This window comes from Penicillium daleae, assembly GCF_028827525.1.
Source record: "Penicillium daleae strain IBT 16125 chromosome Unknown utg000002l_segment0_segment0, whole genome shotgun sequence".
Taxonomy (NCBI): Eukaryota; Fungi; Ascomycota; class Eurotiomycetes; order Eurotiales; family Aspergillaceae; genus Penicillium; species Penicillium daleae.
Window position 1 is genome coordinate 6299091 of NW_026623150.1, and position 14642 is coordinate 6313732.

At 44.8% G+C, this 14642-nt stretch overlaps 4 protein-coding genes across 4 annotated transcripts; 3 read left to right on the forward strand and 1 right to left on the reverse strand.

Moving 5' to 3' along the window:
- Positions 1 to 5203: 5203 nt before the first annotated feature.
- Positions 5204 to 6496, forward strand: N7458_003155 (ankyrin repeat domain-containing protein; the record flags this gene model as incomplete). Its single annotated transcript, XM_056906538.1, has 5 exons — positions 5204 to 5263; positions 5300 to 5801; positions 5854 to 5933; positions 6012 to 6161; positions 6215 to 6496. The coding sequence occupies 5 exons, from the start codon at positions 5204 to 5206 to the stop codon at positions 6494 to 6496; spliced, it is 1074 nt and encodes a 357-aa protein (XP_056770645.1).
- A 24-nt stretch (positions 6497 to 6520) lies between these two features.
- N7458_003156 (uncharacterized protein) lies at positions 6521 to 7087 on the forward strand (the record flags this gene model as incomplete). Its single annotated transcript, XM_056906539.1, has 2 exons — positions 6521 to 6787; positions 6845 to 7087. 2 exons carry the CDS (start codon positions 6521 to 6523, stop codon positions 7085 to 7087), a joined length of 510 nt encoding a protein of 169 aa, XP_056770646.1.
- Positions 7088 to 8601: 1514 nt separating this feature from the next.
- On the reverse strand, positions 8602 to 11531 carry N7458_003157 (HET-domain-containing protein; the record flags this gene model as incomplete). Its single annotated transcript, XM_056906540.1, has 2 exons — positions 8602 to 8738; positions 9638 to 11531. The coding sequence occupies 2 exons, from the start codon at positions 11529 to 11531 to the stop codon at positions 8602 to 8604; spliced, it is 2031 nt and encodes a 676-aa protein (XP_056770647.1).
- A 1248-nt stretch (positions 11532 to 12779) lies between these two features.
- On the forward strand, positions 12780 to 13814 carry N7458_003158 (uncharacterized protein; the record flags this gene model as incomplete). Its single annotated transcript, XM_056906541.1, has 1 exon — positions 12780 to 13814. The coding sequence occupies one exon, from the start codon at positions 12780 to 12782 to the stop codon at positions 13812 to 13814; it is 1035 nt and encodes a 344-aa protein (XP_056770648.1).
- Positions 13815 to 14642: the final 828 nt, after the last annotated feature.

Here is a 14642-nt window from a genome sequence, read left to right on the forward strand (position 1 = left end):
AACTCTTGCCTCCCTCCTCTTCTGTGGCCCGTGTATGTTACCGCGCTTTTGTATCACGTTATTCTTTCATCGTTAATGGATGGATCGGCGAAATTTATTGATTGGGTTGGGTTTTTCTGGATGCCACGGTGCTACTAATGCAAGATTCCTTTATCTCTTATTTCCTAGTCAAGCAATGTATACTTATAGAGAAGGCGTAGGCCGTTTTGGCTGTCAGCGAAGTGAAGGAAATTCCCTTCTATCTCCAGACATGCTGGCGATTGCCGTTTGGTGGCTTTGTCTAACCTGAATCAGTCCTGGAGCTACCCTGGCAGACTTTGCTATAAAGTCCCGCAGTTTGCCGTCATCCTTCAGGCCTCTTCTACTTCTACTCTGTATCAAATATATGATCCATCCTCTTCCTCTCCTTTCCTCACGCGGTGTGCCACTCAGAACTCGAGTTCTCAAAATGCGCTCCCTCAAACAAGTCTCCGCTAGTCTGTCATAGACCGCGGCAAACAGGAACGGCAGTAGAGCGAAGAAGACCAGCGGCCACCTTTTGAAATATGGCTTAATAAGGTATGTCTTCCTCGTCGTCCTGCCTCGCTCCGCTATATCTCGTACTAGCCTGCTCTAACCAAGTCTTGACAATAGGTATATACCAATAAGAAGGTACATTGCTCGAGACTGGCCATACGGCCATTTATGACCGGTAGGCTGCTAGACGCTCGATCACAGGTACCACCGTATATCAACTTTCCGCCTGCTTTCTTTATGACGCCGACAGGAGTATATCTCCATATTACTGGGAGAAGTGAGAGTTGCAACTGCCACCGGAATTACTTAGGGGTGTCTTCCCTCTCGTTGTTGAGGAGAACTCCTTCTTTATTTCATCCCCTGGAGATGACATCGCCGGGTCATCCAGTTAATCACCGATGAGCATGCATTCATCGCCATACCTGGAAGAGAATGGTACGTTTTTATCTGCATGTATTGATTTCGCTTGAAAGCAATTCAGGCGATCTACAACCTCAATACTGAATTTGCTAAGGCAGTCGGATTGTACTTGCGCCGGTACTTGAACGACTAGGCTAGGCTTGAGTCCTTCTATACCTGCCACAGAGTATCTATTAACCCTTAAACGCCTATCTCAGAGAAAGGACTACCTGGTGCATTATATACGAAAGTTACCACGATGCCGCGCCTATAGCGGGGTGACTATAGCTAGTATATCTGGAAGGTAGCTATGAAGGACTTTAATCACAATATCAAGAAGCTAATTGATAAGTATAACGAGTCCGATTATGTTTATAGCGATACGACCTATTTGCAAGACTGGATCCGAAAGTTCCCCTTGCCTCTGCAGAAGTGATACTCGGATATATAGTATTAAAGGATATAAGACAGTCTCTCGGACCTGTTCCTTGGGTTCTGAGTTGTCTGTAGTGCAGACCTACTATTATATAGAATAGTCGTAGTTTTTGGTATACTATCCAACATTGGCCGCTAATAGGCGATCTTGAGTACTACGCTGATAGCGTAGAAGATTCTAATAAGCGCCGGTACATAAGCTAACCACCGGTCTATGATTTAATACAGTCTTCCTCGATATTAGCCTTACGGTATCTACAGTCCTCCCTTATCGTATAGTAAGCAATTCTAGAGGAAAAGAAATTATAGTAAGGATTGTAGAGGCATATCAGACCGAGAATAGTGTTATTGTGGCTCTTACAGCCATTCTCAAAATCGCCTTGACTAATACACTTAGTGTTACAGCCAAGCGAGAGGAGAGGGTCTAAATCGGTGCATTCAACGAAGCAACTAAATCTAGGGGAGAAAAGAAGAAGAGGTTCTATCTACCGCGTGGAAGCCTTTTTTGTTGTAGGCTAAAGGAACCTTCCGTCAAACACCAATTTGACCAGTTCACCACTCGACCCTTCACTCCAGCTCGTCCTCGATCGTCACACTTAGAGCAACTCTTTTCTTGTTATAAATCTAAGGACTGTCATAAAATAAGGGATGTACTGTACCACTGTATATACTCTTAATCAAAGGAGATTCGCTTAGTTATTAACCTATGCTAAGGCCTTAGCAGTAAGGTCAGAAAATCGTTTCACTACGTGTATTAGTCAGGGCGATTTCGAGAATGACTAAAAGCTACAATATAACTATACGACACTAAAATAGTGTCGCAGGCCCTATAGATTGTAATATTTCCAACGACTTAGACGTAGTTCATAGTTCCTCTATATAAGAAACTACGACACTATTATTGACTTATAGGAACAGTAGTAAAGTTAATCCGCCTTAAAATCAAGAAAACTTGGCTAAGCGACCTGCTTTTCTATAGGTAGCTTTTTGTACCACTAACTAACCGTGCAAACTTTTATGCAGGGGGAGGATATATGTTCAAAGTCCTTTTTAGGCCTTTTATTGCTTTGTGTGGTTAGCCCTAGACGGAAGAAGGAATTACCGCCCCTAATTGTGAAGGTAGTAGAATACTAAAACGTGTACGTAGTAAATAGCGACAAGTGGAGACCGACCCCGCGCTAATAAGGCCTCTAATAAACTAAACCCTTTCCCGCCGATATGATTTTGTCGCCTGCTACTTTGTAGACTTGAAAATTGGGGCGAGTTTGGTTGTCGTCTCTTACTCTAATAATTATTTAGAGGACAAGGATTTCCTAGTAGACTCGCAACTCTACGACAAGGGGTATAGGGTCTTTTCCCCTCCCTAAATACTGCAATAGTATATATTAGAGAGTGGGATCTATTAAAGATATTTAAAATGGCTGCCTCCTATCGTTAGCCGATTTAGTCGGCTAGAAACACGGATTGCTTTCCTTATAGAGACTGCACACTAACGGATTAACGTTATAAGATTTAGCTATATTAGGGCAAGTCTTAAAATACCTTCCCTTGGCCTTGTCTACCGGTTCTTTGATCTGCTTAGCGATTGTGTTCTCTAGGTGCACGTCTACTTCTTCTCCTAGTAACTTATATTTTATGAAGGTTTATACCACGCGATAGCTTTTTGAGAATTAAACTGAGTATTTATAGGTGAACCTGTCTTCGTTCTCTACTATTGACTTTACTCTTCGCCGAGAGATCTCGGTCGGCGGCCTAGACTCGGCTACGGTTATATCGGAAATCACGAGTACAGGAGGTAATATTATAAGCTCTACAGAGACTAGTGTTATATAGGCTTCTATAGCCGCCTAAACGGCAGCGAGTGATATTAACAATTCTATATAAGAGATCTCTAGTAGTCTTAAATCTAATCTCTCTAGCTACTACTCCGTCGGACTGTTAGGGTATTGTGAAGGATATAATAATAAGGCTACCTATTATTCTAATCTAAGTACCTTATTTTCCTTCAACATTACCGATTTATTTAGCAAGGCTTCCCCCGAAGTATCTACCCTGATCCCTGGTATCGGAAGCAAAGCTTTAGGTAGATATCAGTCTATCGCTCGATAGTCTATTTTAGCTAATATTCTTAGACTTATATTCTCGTCTGCAACCGTTATCTTTAGAATCACTACTTTAATATTTTTATAGGGGAGGATATTTCTTATTATCTCCTATCTAGTATATTCACCCTCCTAACGAAGCTAATTATAATTTTTGACCGTAGTGTAGCTGGCTATAATTTTTTATTATAGCTGTAACAATAAGTACTACCGTTATTTACGGGCTTATGACCGGCGCAATCAAGGCAATATTGCAAAGATTTGGAATTTTTGCAAACTTGGGGCAGCACATATTTACAGCGGCATAGTTTAGGGTGGGTTTTTCTTTTGGAGCTTTGCTGGCATGTATGATTGAGCTGTTTTGTTGCTGTATTTAGTCCACAAAATAGGTAATCAGGTATCTTGCAAAGTTCAGATTAACAATAGAAAGGAAAATGGGAAGACTGCAGTATAGGGATTCTCGAAATTACAGTATGTTGCCTAGTTCACGCTGAGACTCCTTTGGCCCCACTACCAAGACCTTAACGTGGATCATCAATTAGGTAATGAAGCCTTGTACAGTATTGTATCTCTCCTTCCGAAAGAATACGTCGTACACTTTCAGTGTTGGTTACACGTTGATGGTCGTTGTACTAGCTAAGGGGCACATTACAGCGGACGGCAACTTTCTGTTACGGGCCCAATGAATGATCTGCGCTAAGACCTTAGCAGTGGGGCTCCCGGCCAAGAAAGACAGTCTCAGTTGGAACTGGTCAAGGCAAATTCGAGAATCCCTGTAACTAGTCATCTTGAGATATTCTGTCTTTTTATGTACTAGTGCTATTCAGTTTCTAATCGCTCAGCCTAGGAATCTGAGACATAGTCGCAGGTCTATGTAAAAGAGGGATATCCCTAGGAATAAATCAGATGTTGCACGCAATTTGGGTTAGTACGGCAGACTTGAAAAAACGGTTACTATACATAAAGTAAATTGTCGAACGGAAGGAGTAGTCAAATACCGCTAAATCCTTGTGGGATAGGCTGTTCATCGTCTATCCAATTCCCTAAGCATTCGTATAGTATTCGGGTTAGATCGGAAAAATGGCGCCGTAATACACCGCAACTGGATGATACAGACTCAAAAGAGTATTTAGCCACACTTACCTTAATCAATGGACTGATTCTATTGGAAATCCTCAGTACAAGCCAGTACATCAATTCCTCATCTTGATATACTGTAAATCATTTGTTGTATAATTTGTTTACTGCCATATTCGAAAACAGATTCCCCCGCATATACTCGCAGATCGTTTTCCGAACCCTATCCTGAAACACGCTAGTCTAAAGCAAGTTACTTCTTTATAAACCCCCTGTCAAGCTGTATTTTCGACGTGGCGCTGGGCATTCTACTCAACATCCATCGCATCCGGGGCTTTTCTGGTCTTGTGCGGCACTATGGCACGAGAGAGCTACGCTCCCGTTCTCCTTCAGCGGAAGAAGCAGAAACAAATGAAGGCCTTATGGAGGGCGCTAAATGAACCCAATCGACTGGTTGTCAGCCCGTCCCTCCTCCTTTGGCGCCCGGGGCTAAATATAGCAACGTAGGTAAACAGTGGGGCGAAACGAATCATACAACCTAATCTCAATCATTGCCCCATAAATAAAAAGCGCCTGCCCTCGAATATTGTTGGAAAGTTTCATAGACAAGCAATATTTGTTTTTATTAAACTCCCATTTTGGCGGACTAATCAATTTTTTCAATCACTGTCACGATGGCGGAAGTAATCGGGGTAGTGTCAGGTGCCGTCACATTCGCGACCCTTGTGGTCCAGGTTGGGAAGTCAATTCGGACACTCAAAGACTACTAGGACCAATTTCGTGATACATCCAATGATCTCCAATGGTTTCTGGGAGAAGCTGAGGTCTTTGAAACTATAATGGCTGATATTGAGGTGGACATATCACGAGAGCCTATCGCATCATCTCTTCAGGGCAGTCAACACGCTTTGCAAAGCTTTTACTTCTACAAGAGGGCTGCTGAAGATATGGATGCATTGTGCAAGGATCTCATGCAAGACGTTAATTCGTCGAACCGGCTACGCAAGTCCTATAAAGCTGCGAAGGTAGTGTTCCGCCGAGGGAGAATAGAAAAACATAGATCAAGATTGCAGAACGTTATCCGCTTATTAATGCTATCTCAGCAATGTTATACAAGGTATCTCTACACTCAAGATGTAGAACCAAGGACCGGGGCTAATATATGCAGAGCACTCATTCAAGTCCAACCAGATTTAATTGCGGAGAGAATAAGAGAGCGTGATGTTATTTCCTCAACGACAGAAACTATAAAGGCTCATTCCAAATCGCATAGTTGGTCTTCTTTATTACTTGCTTATATTAGATTGAGCTAATATTTTTGCAGATTGTTGTTTAGACATAACGGGAATGCCAGCCGGAACGTCGAAAAGAATAACAAAGAGCGATGCTCGAAAAAGCAGTTCTGTTTAGCGTCTGAGTTTACCATACTGGATATCGTCTTAGGTTTTGGAGATATGTGGCATACAAGCTTCTGGCGGATAGGACTTTACGTTCCGAACTTACACTGAAATTCCTTGGAATGCTGGGGTTGACAGATTAGTCAGGGAAGGGAAGATAGAAATTCTTCGGAATCTTTTTGCCTTAGGGCAACTTTCAGCTCTTCACCGAAATGGAAACCATACTCTGCTCTATGTAAGTTTCCAATCACTCAAAATTCCGTCACCCATATGCTTAACGAGCACTAGGATGCAGTCTGCCGAGATAGGAATGAAAAGGTTGTGGAATTTCTTCTTAATGAAGGGGCAGATCCATTTATCGAAGATTATCCACGCCGATTGACACCCCTTCGTCTTGCTCTATGGATTAGAAAGCTCGCACCATCGAATGAGGACTATCCGCTTTTACCATATCTACGTGTTTTACTCAAAAATTCAAAAGACCTCGTCTATGGGAGTCCCCAAGATGTGGTCAACGGGGTACTATCCGAGTTTTACGGATCGGATGAGGAATTCAGATTTTTACAATAACACTGCTGTCCCTGGTTCTACAAAATGCCGCAGGCGACCTGTGTGGAGGTGGCTGCTCGAATTTCATTCGACGCTTCAAATGCTTGCCATATTCCTACTTTAATCCGTGCTATTCTTGGTACAGACCCTTTGAAAGCCAACGAACTTCAAACGAAATGTTATTTGCCTATGACTTCGAGAGAAACGACGCTCGTTCATTGTATCGCAAAACAACTAGGCAGAGATCTAACTGCCTTGAGTAGGTGTCATCGAAGGCAGCATCTTGTCCTTCCATATAAGTACCAGACATTCGTGAGATACTTGTCAGATAGTCACCAAACAACCCAACAAACCTTTCGCGACTCATAGAGCAACCTTTTCTTCGATATCTTGCGCGCTGGTATAGATATCCACCTAGTTGTTGACCACAAAACTCTATTTCTCGCATTTATAGAGGGAATTCTTGCGTGGCAAGTATCATTTTCCAAGTCTATTCAATGTCCGTGCGTTGATACGGGAGTCTTGAATTCAGTTATTAGAGCCTGGCTAAATGATCTTAAAGCTGCTAGGGTGAAATTGGATATATTTGGTACGAACGAGTGGTGCACTTAGAGCAGTGGGGATGTTCAAAGGGATTTTGTTGGCGATGTATTGCGTGTGACTGGAATGAGCTATGGCACATCCCCTGATGACTGGTACATATGGCTGTCGGAGGCATCTGATACTTTCGCGGCGGAGTTCTGGACCCTGATTGCCCAGCCAATTGTGACAACACCTAGTGAATGGCCAGAGGAATAGCTTTCAATTCATCCCAAAGGAAGTCGGCGATCTCATCCGACTAAGTGTTCGCACAGTGCTTCTAGCATCGATGGCGTTATGGTTCGTCGCCGGCCGATTCCATTTGGGGGCGCGTGGACGTTTCCAAACTGCCGCAAGTTTCTGCGAACATTTTTGATTGTACGCTCGCTGCATTCAGCTTCTTCAGCCATTTGAGACGTGGTTAGAGACTGGCTCTGTATCCATATCACGATTAAACTGTAGCTTTGAAGGGGCTAGTCTCGGTGCCATGTTGCGCGAACCACCCCGGGCTACACTCCACACACTGAGTGAATGAATGCCTACGACCAGGTAGGCAGACACCGGGAAGGGGTATGAGGTTGCAGGCGTTTCACGTGTTTCTCGTAAGATACAGTATTTTATGTTATAGAAAAACGGACATCTATTGCCCTGAAACGAGGAACGAGTGAAGGGGTTACTACCCTCCGCGAGCTGCCCGCAAACTTTGGCTGCGTTCGTACTGCAAAACCCTCCCCGATTCTCGCCGCTTGATTCGTCGATTTTGGCCGCCAAGACGTGTTCTCGTTGGTTGTCTGCTTTCTCTATCCGTCTTAGCTGTTATGGTTCTAGGGCTTTAGGGCTTCATTCTTGGCTTCTGTGTACGTTTCCTATCGTTGACTGGCTCGGTTCGGTTGTGTGGCTCTTTTTTCGGCTTAGTACACTGCTACTTACTTCACGCTTTGCGTCGGAGATCTACTGACTTGTGGAGTCCTCCATGGACTTAGCCTTCGCTTCTCCGCGCTTTTAATGTCTTAGCTTTTATGGCTCTAGAGCTTTGCTTGTTCCTAAGCCTTGGTTTACTGACATGTGAGAGCACACTCAGACCACTGTCAGAACAATGGTTGCTGTTACTAAGCTTTATGGTTTTATTCTATTGTTTGGGCTACCATGATTCAAACACTTCCAATCGGCTTTAGCTGCTGTCTTCCGTAACTTTAATCACGCACAGCTCCTCGCCCTCCCGCTAGGCCCGATATCTTCGACTATTACCTCATAGAGGAGAAATTACCTAAATTATGATTTTAGTAGGGTTTCATTCCTATATTTCCTTCTGCTAAGTACTACTTTTGTTCTGTACAAAGCGCCCCCTTCGCGTGGTATGTCGTCTATTAGCGATCCTCGGTCTGCTACCCGTACTTAACCAGGTTTACTTACAGTAATCAGTTTATCTAAATGCACACAGCATGTTAGCTCGTCGATCTTGTTATGACTGTGGTCGCCACGTTCGTTTATCTACAACCATCGAACCACCGCGGTGCCCTGCCTGTCGATTAGCATCTTTGCCGCCTCTAGTCGAGACCGTCCCTGCTTAGGCTGCCGCGTTCCGATTCCTGCAAATTCGCACGATCTTCACTGCGGCCGTTGTCGAAGCCGGCCATCTCCTCGACCTCTCTTCGATAGTCGTCCTTGTTGTCGACTTCTCCATCTATCCTAGCTCTTAGGGTTCTAGGGCTTCATTCTGCACTCTATACCGTTCCCATCCATGACTGGCTCGTCCTCGGTGTGTAATTCTCTTATTGGCTTAACATACTTTCACGCTTCGCCTCGGTCATCCGCTGACTTGTGGAGTCCTCACTAGGCTTACCTTCGCTCGCTTCTCCGCGCTTTTTATGTCTTAGCATTTACGGCTCTACGGCTTTGTCTTGTCTCGTTCGCACGTTTACATTCAGTGCTTGTCTGTTTCCTATTTTATAGCTCTCTTTTTTTAACCATAACTCGCTGTAGCTTATTCCCACCCCTTACTTCACTGATCTGTGAGAGCTCAGAGCGCTGCCAGAAGAGCGACCGCCACGCCAGCATTGGATTTGATGACTTTCGTACAGAGGCGGCGCCGCTAGCGAAGGCAGGACTAGCACAAGACAGGAGCTGCATTAAAACACATATAGCACGTAGGCTGGTACCAAAAGCTGATGAATTACTGTAAACAAATCGACTTCAACTGCAATTGATTCTCACTCATGGCTTCACCCTGCATTATTCCATGCATATATGCCTCCCCGATTAGTTCATACACATCGTTCTTGATTGGTCGCAGAATGTATGGAACTCTGGAGCCCCTCAAAACCCACACTTCATCCCCTGGCTGGCTTGATATCGGACCATGACCTAGCCGGCAATCCTGTGATTGAAAGAGTGACCGATTCTGATGGGCTGTTCTGATCCTCGAATTGAGCTCGGCAGTTTCAGGTTTATACGTACCTTCACGCACAACCTCTCCCAAAGCGCCGGTTATTGCCCCAATTATTTGATATGGGTTCCTGCCTGGCGGGAGATGAATTAGATCATATAGGCCATTTTTTATTATGTCATGGGTTTCCAGAAGACCGTGATCCAATATGTCTGAACCTTGGAGGTTATTCCATGAAGCAAATGCGGACCGGAAGTCTCTGTCCGCCTCAAGGAATTTGTCTGCAAGTGTCGGAAGCCCTCGGACTCTCAGATACATCAACATATTCTTGTCCCGTAGGTATGATTGCAGCAGATTGGAGAAGAGAATATTACAATAATCTGGGGCAGGATATTGCCTGAGAAATTTGTCCCCGACGAGTGTCCTCCAAATATGGTCGAACGGCATGTTTGACAGGCATTCACTCAGCTCAGCTATGCTGCTCAGATTAAAGCATTCGAACCGTTGAACTTTCTGCACAGTATCATAGTGAAGGCCCTGGACGACGATATGCATTGGGATGTGCCATGCTATATCTTCCCTCCAGACTGTCTCACCGCCAGCGCGGTATGGACAGGGGTCTCCAGCATCCCATGGGTCTGGCTTCCGCTCTGTGGTAAAGTCGGGGACCCAGGTCGGTAGCCCCTTAACCTTTCGAAGTGATCTGTCTTCCACTAGGGAGAACAGCCTCACGTTACCAGAAGACCTGATCATGGCCCATGCTGCGTCCAAAAAGGACTGCCAAACAGGCCGTGTGTAGTCAATTGACAAGCCGCTCCAGCTTGGCGCTGATGCCAAGCTAAGGAGGGCATAAATGCTATCTTGTGGTTCACTGGTCTTTGCAAACCTGCACTTCATTAAGATAACCGGAAGCGGCTCAACAAGTTCATAGCCCTGAACCTCGGAGTAGGTATGTTTGAACCTTAGATCGGAAAGTTCGAGGATATGAACCGCTGGGTTGTATTCTATTCGTTGACTTTCCTTGAAAAAGCCTGCTGAAATATTGCGGCGCGGGTATTGGTTTAGGCTTCTCTCCATCGACTGTATAAGCAGTCGCATAAAAGGGTTTTCTTTCAGCGTTTGATAACCCTCGAGCGCAGCATATGTGCGATTCATCCTTTCTTCCTCAACCTCTGAATCCGTTTCACCTTCCAAGTATAACCTAGCTATATCATTTACCTGAGGGTACCAACGAGCAATACACAGGAACAACGCTGCATGTGATAGAACCTCCCAAGGAAAGACAAGTGTGCCACAAATGACAACAGGTTTCCGGGCGAAGGCGACCTCCTGCGAAATCCAGGACCTATAAAAGTATGCTCGATGTAAGAAGGCATAGATTGCGAGCCATTTAGTGGTATCGATATAGGGAATGTCCAGCTGTTCATACGGTTCCTCAGCCTGAATCGCATAATGGCGGACTTCGGGCGCTTTTTCCAAAAGTCGACGATCAGCAATCAATCTCAAACACAAAATCGCGTCTCTTGAAAATTCATCTTCCGGTCCAAGCCAAATCAGGACCGTTTGCGCCTGTCGGTAGATTCTATCCATAATTCGAATTTGCGATGCCTTCTCGGCCAACGCTTGTTGGTCACCAGATTGATTGACGCAAATAGCGTCTACCCAGAGTCGTCCATTCCGACGATTCTCAATTAGACCATCTAAGCGTTCATCATTCATGTCCTTCATGGATCTAATCTGCTTGAGTGCGGCGAAACAATTCTCGGTCACCTTCAAAATCTTTCCATCACAGATTACATTCTTCGTTCGATGGTACGCGTCTTCCTGCGGCAAAGACTCATTTGATCGATACACAGTGCGAGCAGGGCCCCAGGTGTACGATAGCGCGTCGAATATGGGTTCATCCTCCAGGTTTACTTCCGTAATGTTGCAGTAAACCTCATTAGGAGTGCTGAGACGTTCTGGTAAGATCTCCAAGGTGCGAATGCATGTTGTAGTAGATAGTGGGCAGTATAGATAGGCCTCACATTTGTCTGCTTTCCGATCCTGGGTATCGCAAGGTATCACTTCGGAGCTATTATTTGCTCCCATGTTGCTAGACCAGTCGTGACTAGATAGGAGATCTTGTTGTTCGGGATAAAGCCAGGTGTGGGGAAGAGGACAACTCTCCGTTACGTTTGTCTAAGGCTCAAGACATATACCCAACGTTCAGGATAAAATCAACGGACCTTAAATTTAACGAGGTTTCCAATGGCAGTCGAAACGCCCCACAGTCATACTATGTGGGGTCTGCGTCATTACTATGGATGATGTCAATGGGTGTATACCCAAATAAAAATAAATTAAACTAACTAAAAAAGGTATACTCCGGAAATTTGCTTGTACAACCGAATGTACATTTTCCCGGTAGACGCCTCTAAATGACGGGCGAAATGACTGGACAAGAGACAACCAAGAAGATATTTTTTTCGGTCAACGATGTTGTTGGCGAGCTGGAAGGATAAATAGTTGTAGTTGAAAGAAAAATGAATTGCCTGAGAAACTGAAACACTTGCTTGGGCGTCATTCTCTAGATAAGTGCTTCTCACGGGTCAAGAATCTCTGAGCCAAATATCCGTCTCATCTCCAAGCGATCTATCCATACCTGTTTTCATCAATCATAACAGTTCAAAGCTATCATTTGATTGGACTTCTCCAATGTTGGGTGGTGGCTTGACAGCTGTATGGAAGCCACTGTGGTCTAGAACTCGGGACCTTCCGAGGTTCCAAGCTGTCAGAACAGTGATTGGGAAATAATATTGTCTGACACATCGGGAAATGTTATGTGTATTGAAAGGAATCATACCGTAAAATAGATGACCAGATTCATCGGAACGACGAGAATGTGGTCCAACTCAAAACAAAGTTTGAGTGATGACGGATTTCCGTGGCTCGGAGACCCACACGGCCAGAAAAAGCACAAGGAGCATTCTTATTAGCTTGTCAAAAACCAACTTAATATAGCCTTGTGATATACCAAAGGGCTAGACCCCTCCTAGACTGTCGTGTTAACGTGATATGATTCCATAGCGTTGCAGTTGATCCGCTGACCGGTTGTTGGGTAAATGCTGCCGACATGCTTTCTGTATTTCTTCCGTATCCTCTCCCCTTAAGAGTGCTGATGCAATCAATGCCTTGTCTGCTCGAGTGCTCATTTGTGGTCCTGCTAGTATATTTTATGTCTATTGTTCTCTGGCTACTTTCTCATGCTCTCCCACGGCGACTTCTTACTTCGGATCCTCAACATTGATTAGGGCATCAGTATTGCTTCCTCGGTGGGAAGCCAGGAAAAACTTCGTCATGTATATCAATGCGGATGTGTGTAACGACACAATACTTATCACATCATCCCGGCTAACTTTCTCCAAGAAGGGCTTGGAGCTTCCCATACTACCCGCGACACCAAAAATCTCCTTGGACACCGCTGGCATTGTTGCAATAGCAGATCTTGAAACTATACAGCAGCGCACTGCTCTCACAGGAACATCAGTCCTCCTCGATACCCTTGTCATCTGCCCTGGAATCCACACGCAGCAGAAAGCCGTGGGACTGAATCATGGTGAATACCCATCCACTGCTGCTCTAACCAGTGGCTACATCTTTCGTATTGAGAATCCTGCTATGGTTTACTACTTGCAACGAATTGGCCGTACAGGCCAGTTAACACCTGTGTCTGTTACTAGGCTTCATGCGAACGCCCACTGGTACAATAAGCTTCCAGGAACATTCGCCTCACTTCGCACCACATCCTTATTATCCAGTCTTGCTTACCTAATGGCTGTGTCCTGGGCTATGGTAGTCATAATCCTGCTAGGTCTATCTCATGACTGGTGGGGCTTGTCAGTTGTCTTTGTCCTCATGTTTGCACGACTGTGCAACATCATCATCATCCGTCGCAGAGCGCAGATCGGTTGGACTGGGGCAAATGAACCAGGCGAGAAAGGGGATCTACTTGTTCTGCTTAGCCAGGACAGGTGGGTTAGGATACGAGGCACTGTTGATGACCTGAAAGCCGTAACCTCCGGGCAATGGCTTCGCGATTCAACTTTCTGCGAAAGTTGTGTGACAGCTTTTGCCACACTCATGGTGTACCTCGATGCGGCATTGGCAAGTAATGCTACACAGTTTGGCAAGATCCTGCTGTTGGCTCTTTTGATGGGCTCGGTTGGCTTGTTAGCCATTGCGAACATTTATGCAACTGAGGCTGAACTGCACGGACACAGAATAAAAGTCCACGGCCCACGCAGGGAATATGCCAGACGTTTGCATCTTGTCAACGAGTTGATTGAGGAGACGGGCCGCGACGACTGGGCCACAAAAATGGGTATAATTTGACAAGGAATACGGATGCAGATTCGAGGCATGGAGGGTACTAGTAGTAATTTGAGACTAAAATTATTCATGGTTGGTTACCTTTTCGAGCTGTGCTGTGTCCTAAAATATGTGCCATAAACAAAAATAAAATCACGTTGATGGTTATCGTCACAAGAAACTATCAACTTCCCACCCTTGCCCATGTTGTAATTGTTAACATGTCTTTGCGTAAGACTAGATGAGCATTAACCTGCTTCTCTTCCCTTCTTCTTCTCTACCTGCAGTGCCCTGAAACGAACGAAGTGAGAGGAAAGGGAAGCGTCCCGCACGTGACAACTTTTGAAACCTTATTTTCGGGAAACATTCGAGAGGCTGCCAAATGCCATACAAAATTTGTGGCGAAATTGGACCAAAATTGAGATGATTGGCACGCCGTGCTTCAGTGTTATTGGGAGATTGCTTTCAGTGTTATTGGACAAAGGCTTCCACCGGAAACGACTTTAGTTTCCCGTTCTTTGTCCAATCCGCACCTCTATTGTCAAATATATCCTATCGGGTTCGGCTGTTTTCTTCCGGAACTTTATTTGAGCTAAGATTTAACCAGGCCCGATATACTCGACTATTACCTCACTGTCTTGTTATTTTTATTCCTGTACTACTTTTATCCGGTACATGCGGCCCCTTGCTCTAATATTTCATCCATTAAGGACTCTTAGTCTGCTATCTTCACGTAGCAATCTTCACTTACAGTGACAAGTTTACCTAATTTCTGCGAGAGTACTTGTTGGACTCTTCATGTCCTTGTGACATATTGCCATCTTTAAGTCGTTAGCATAACGTCGGTAGCTT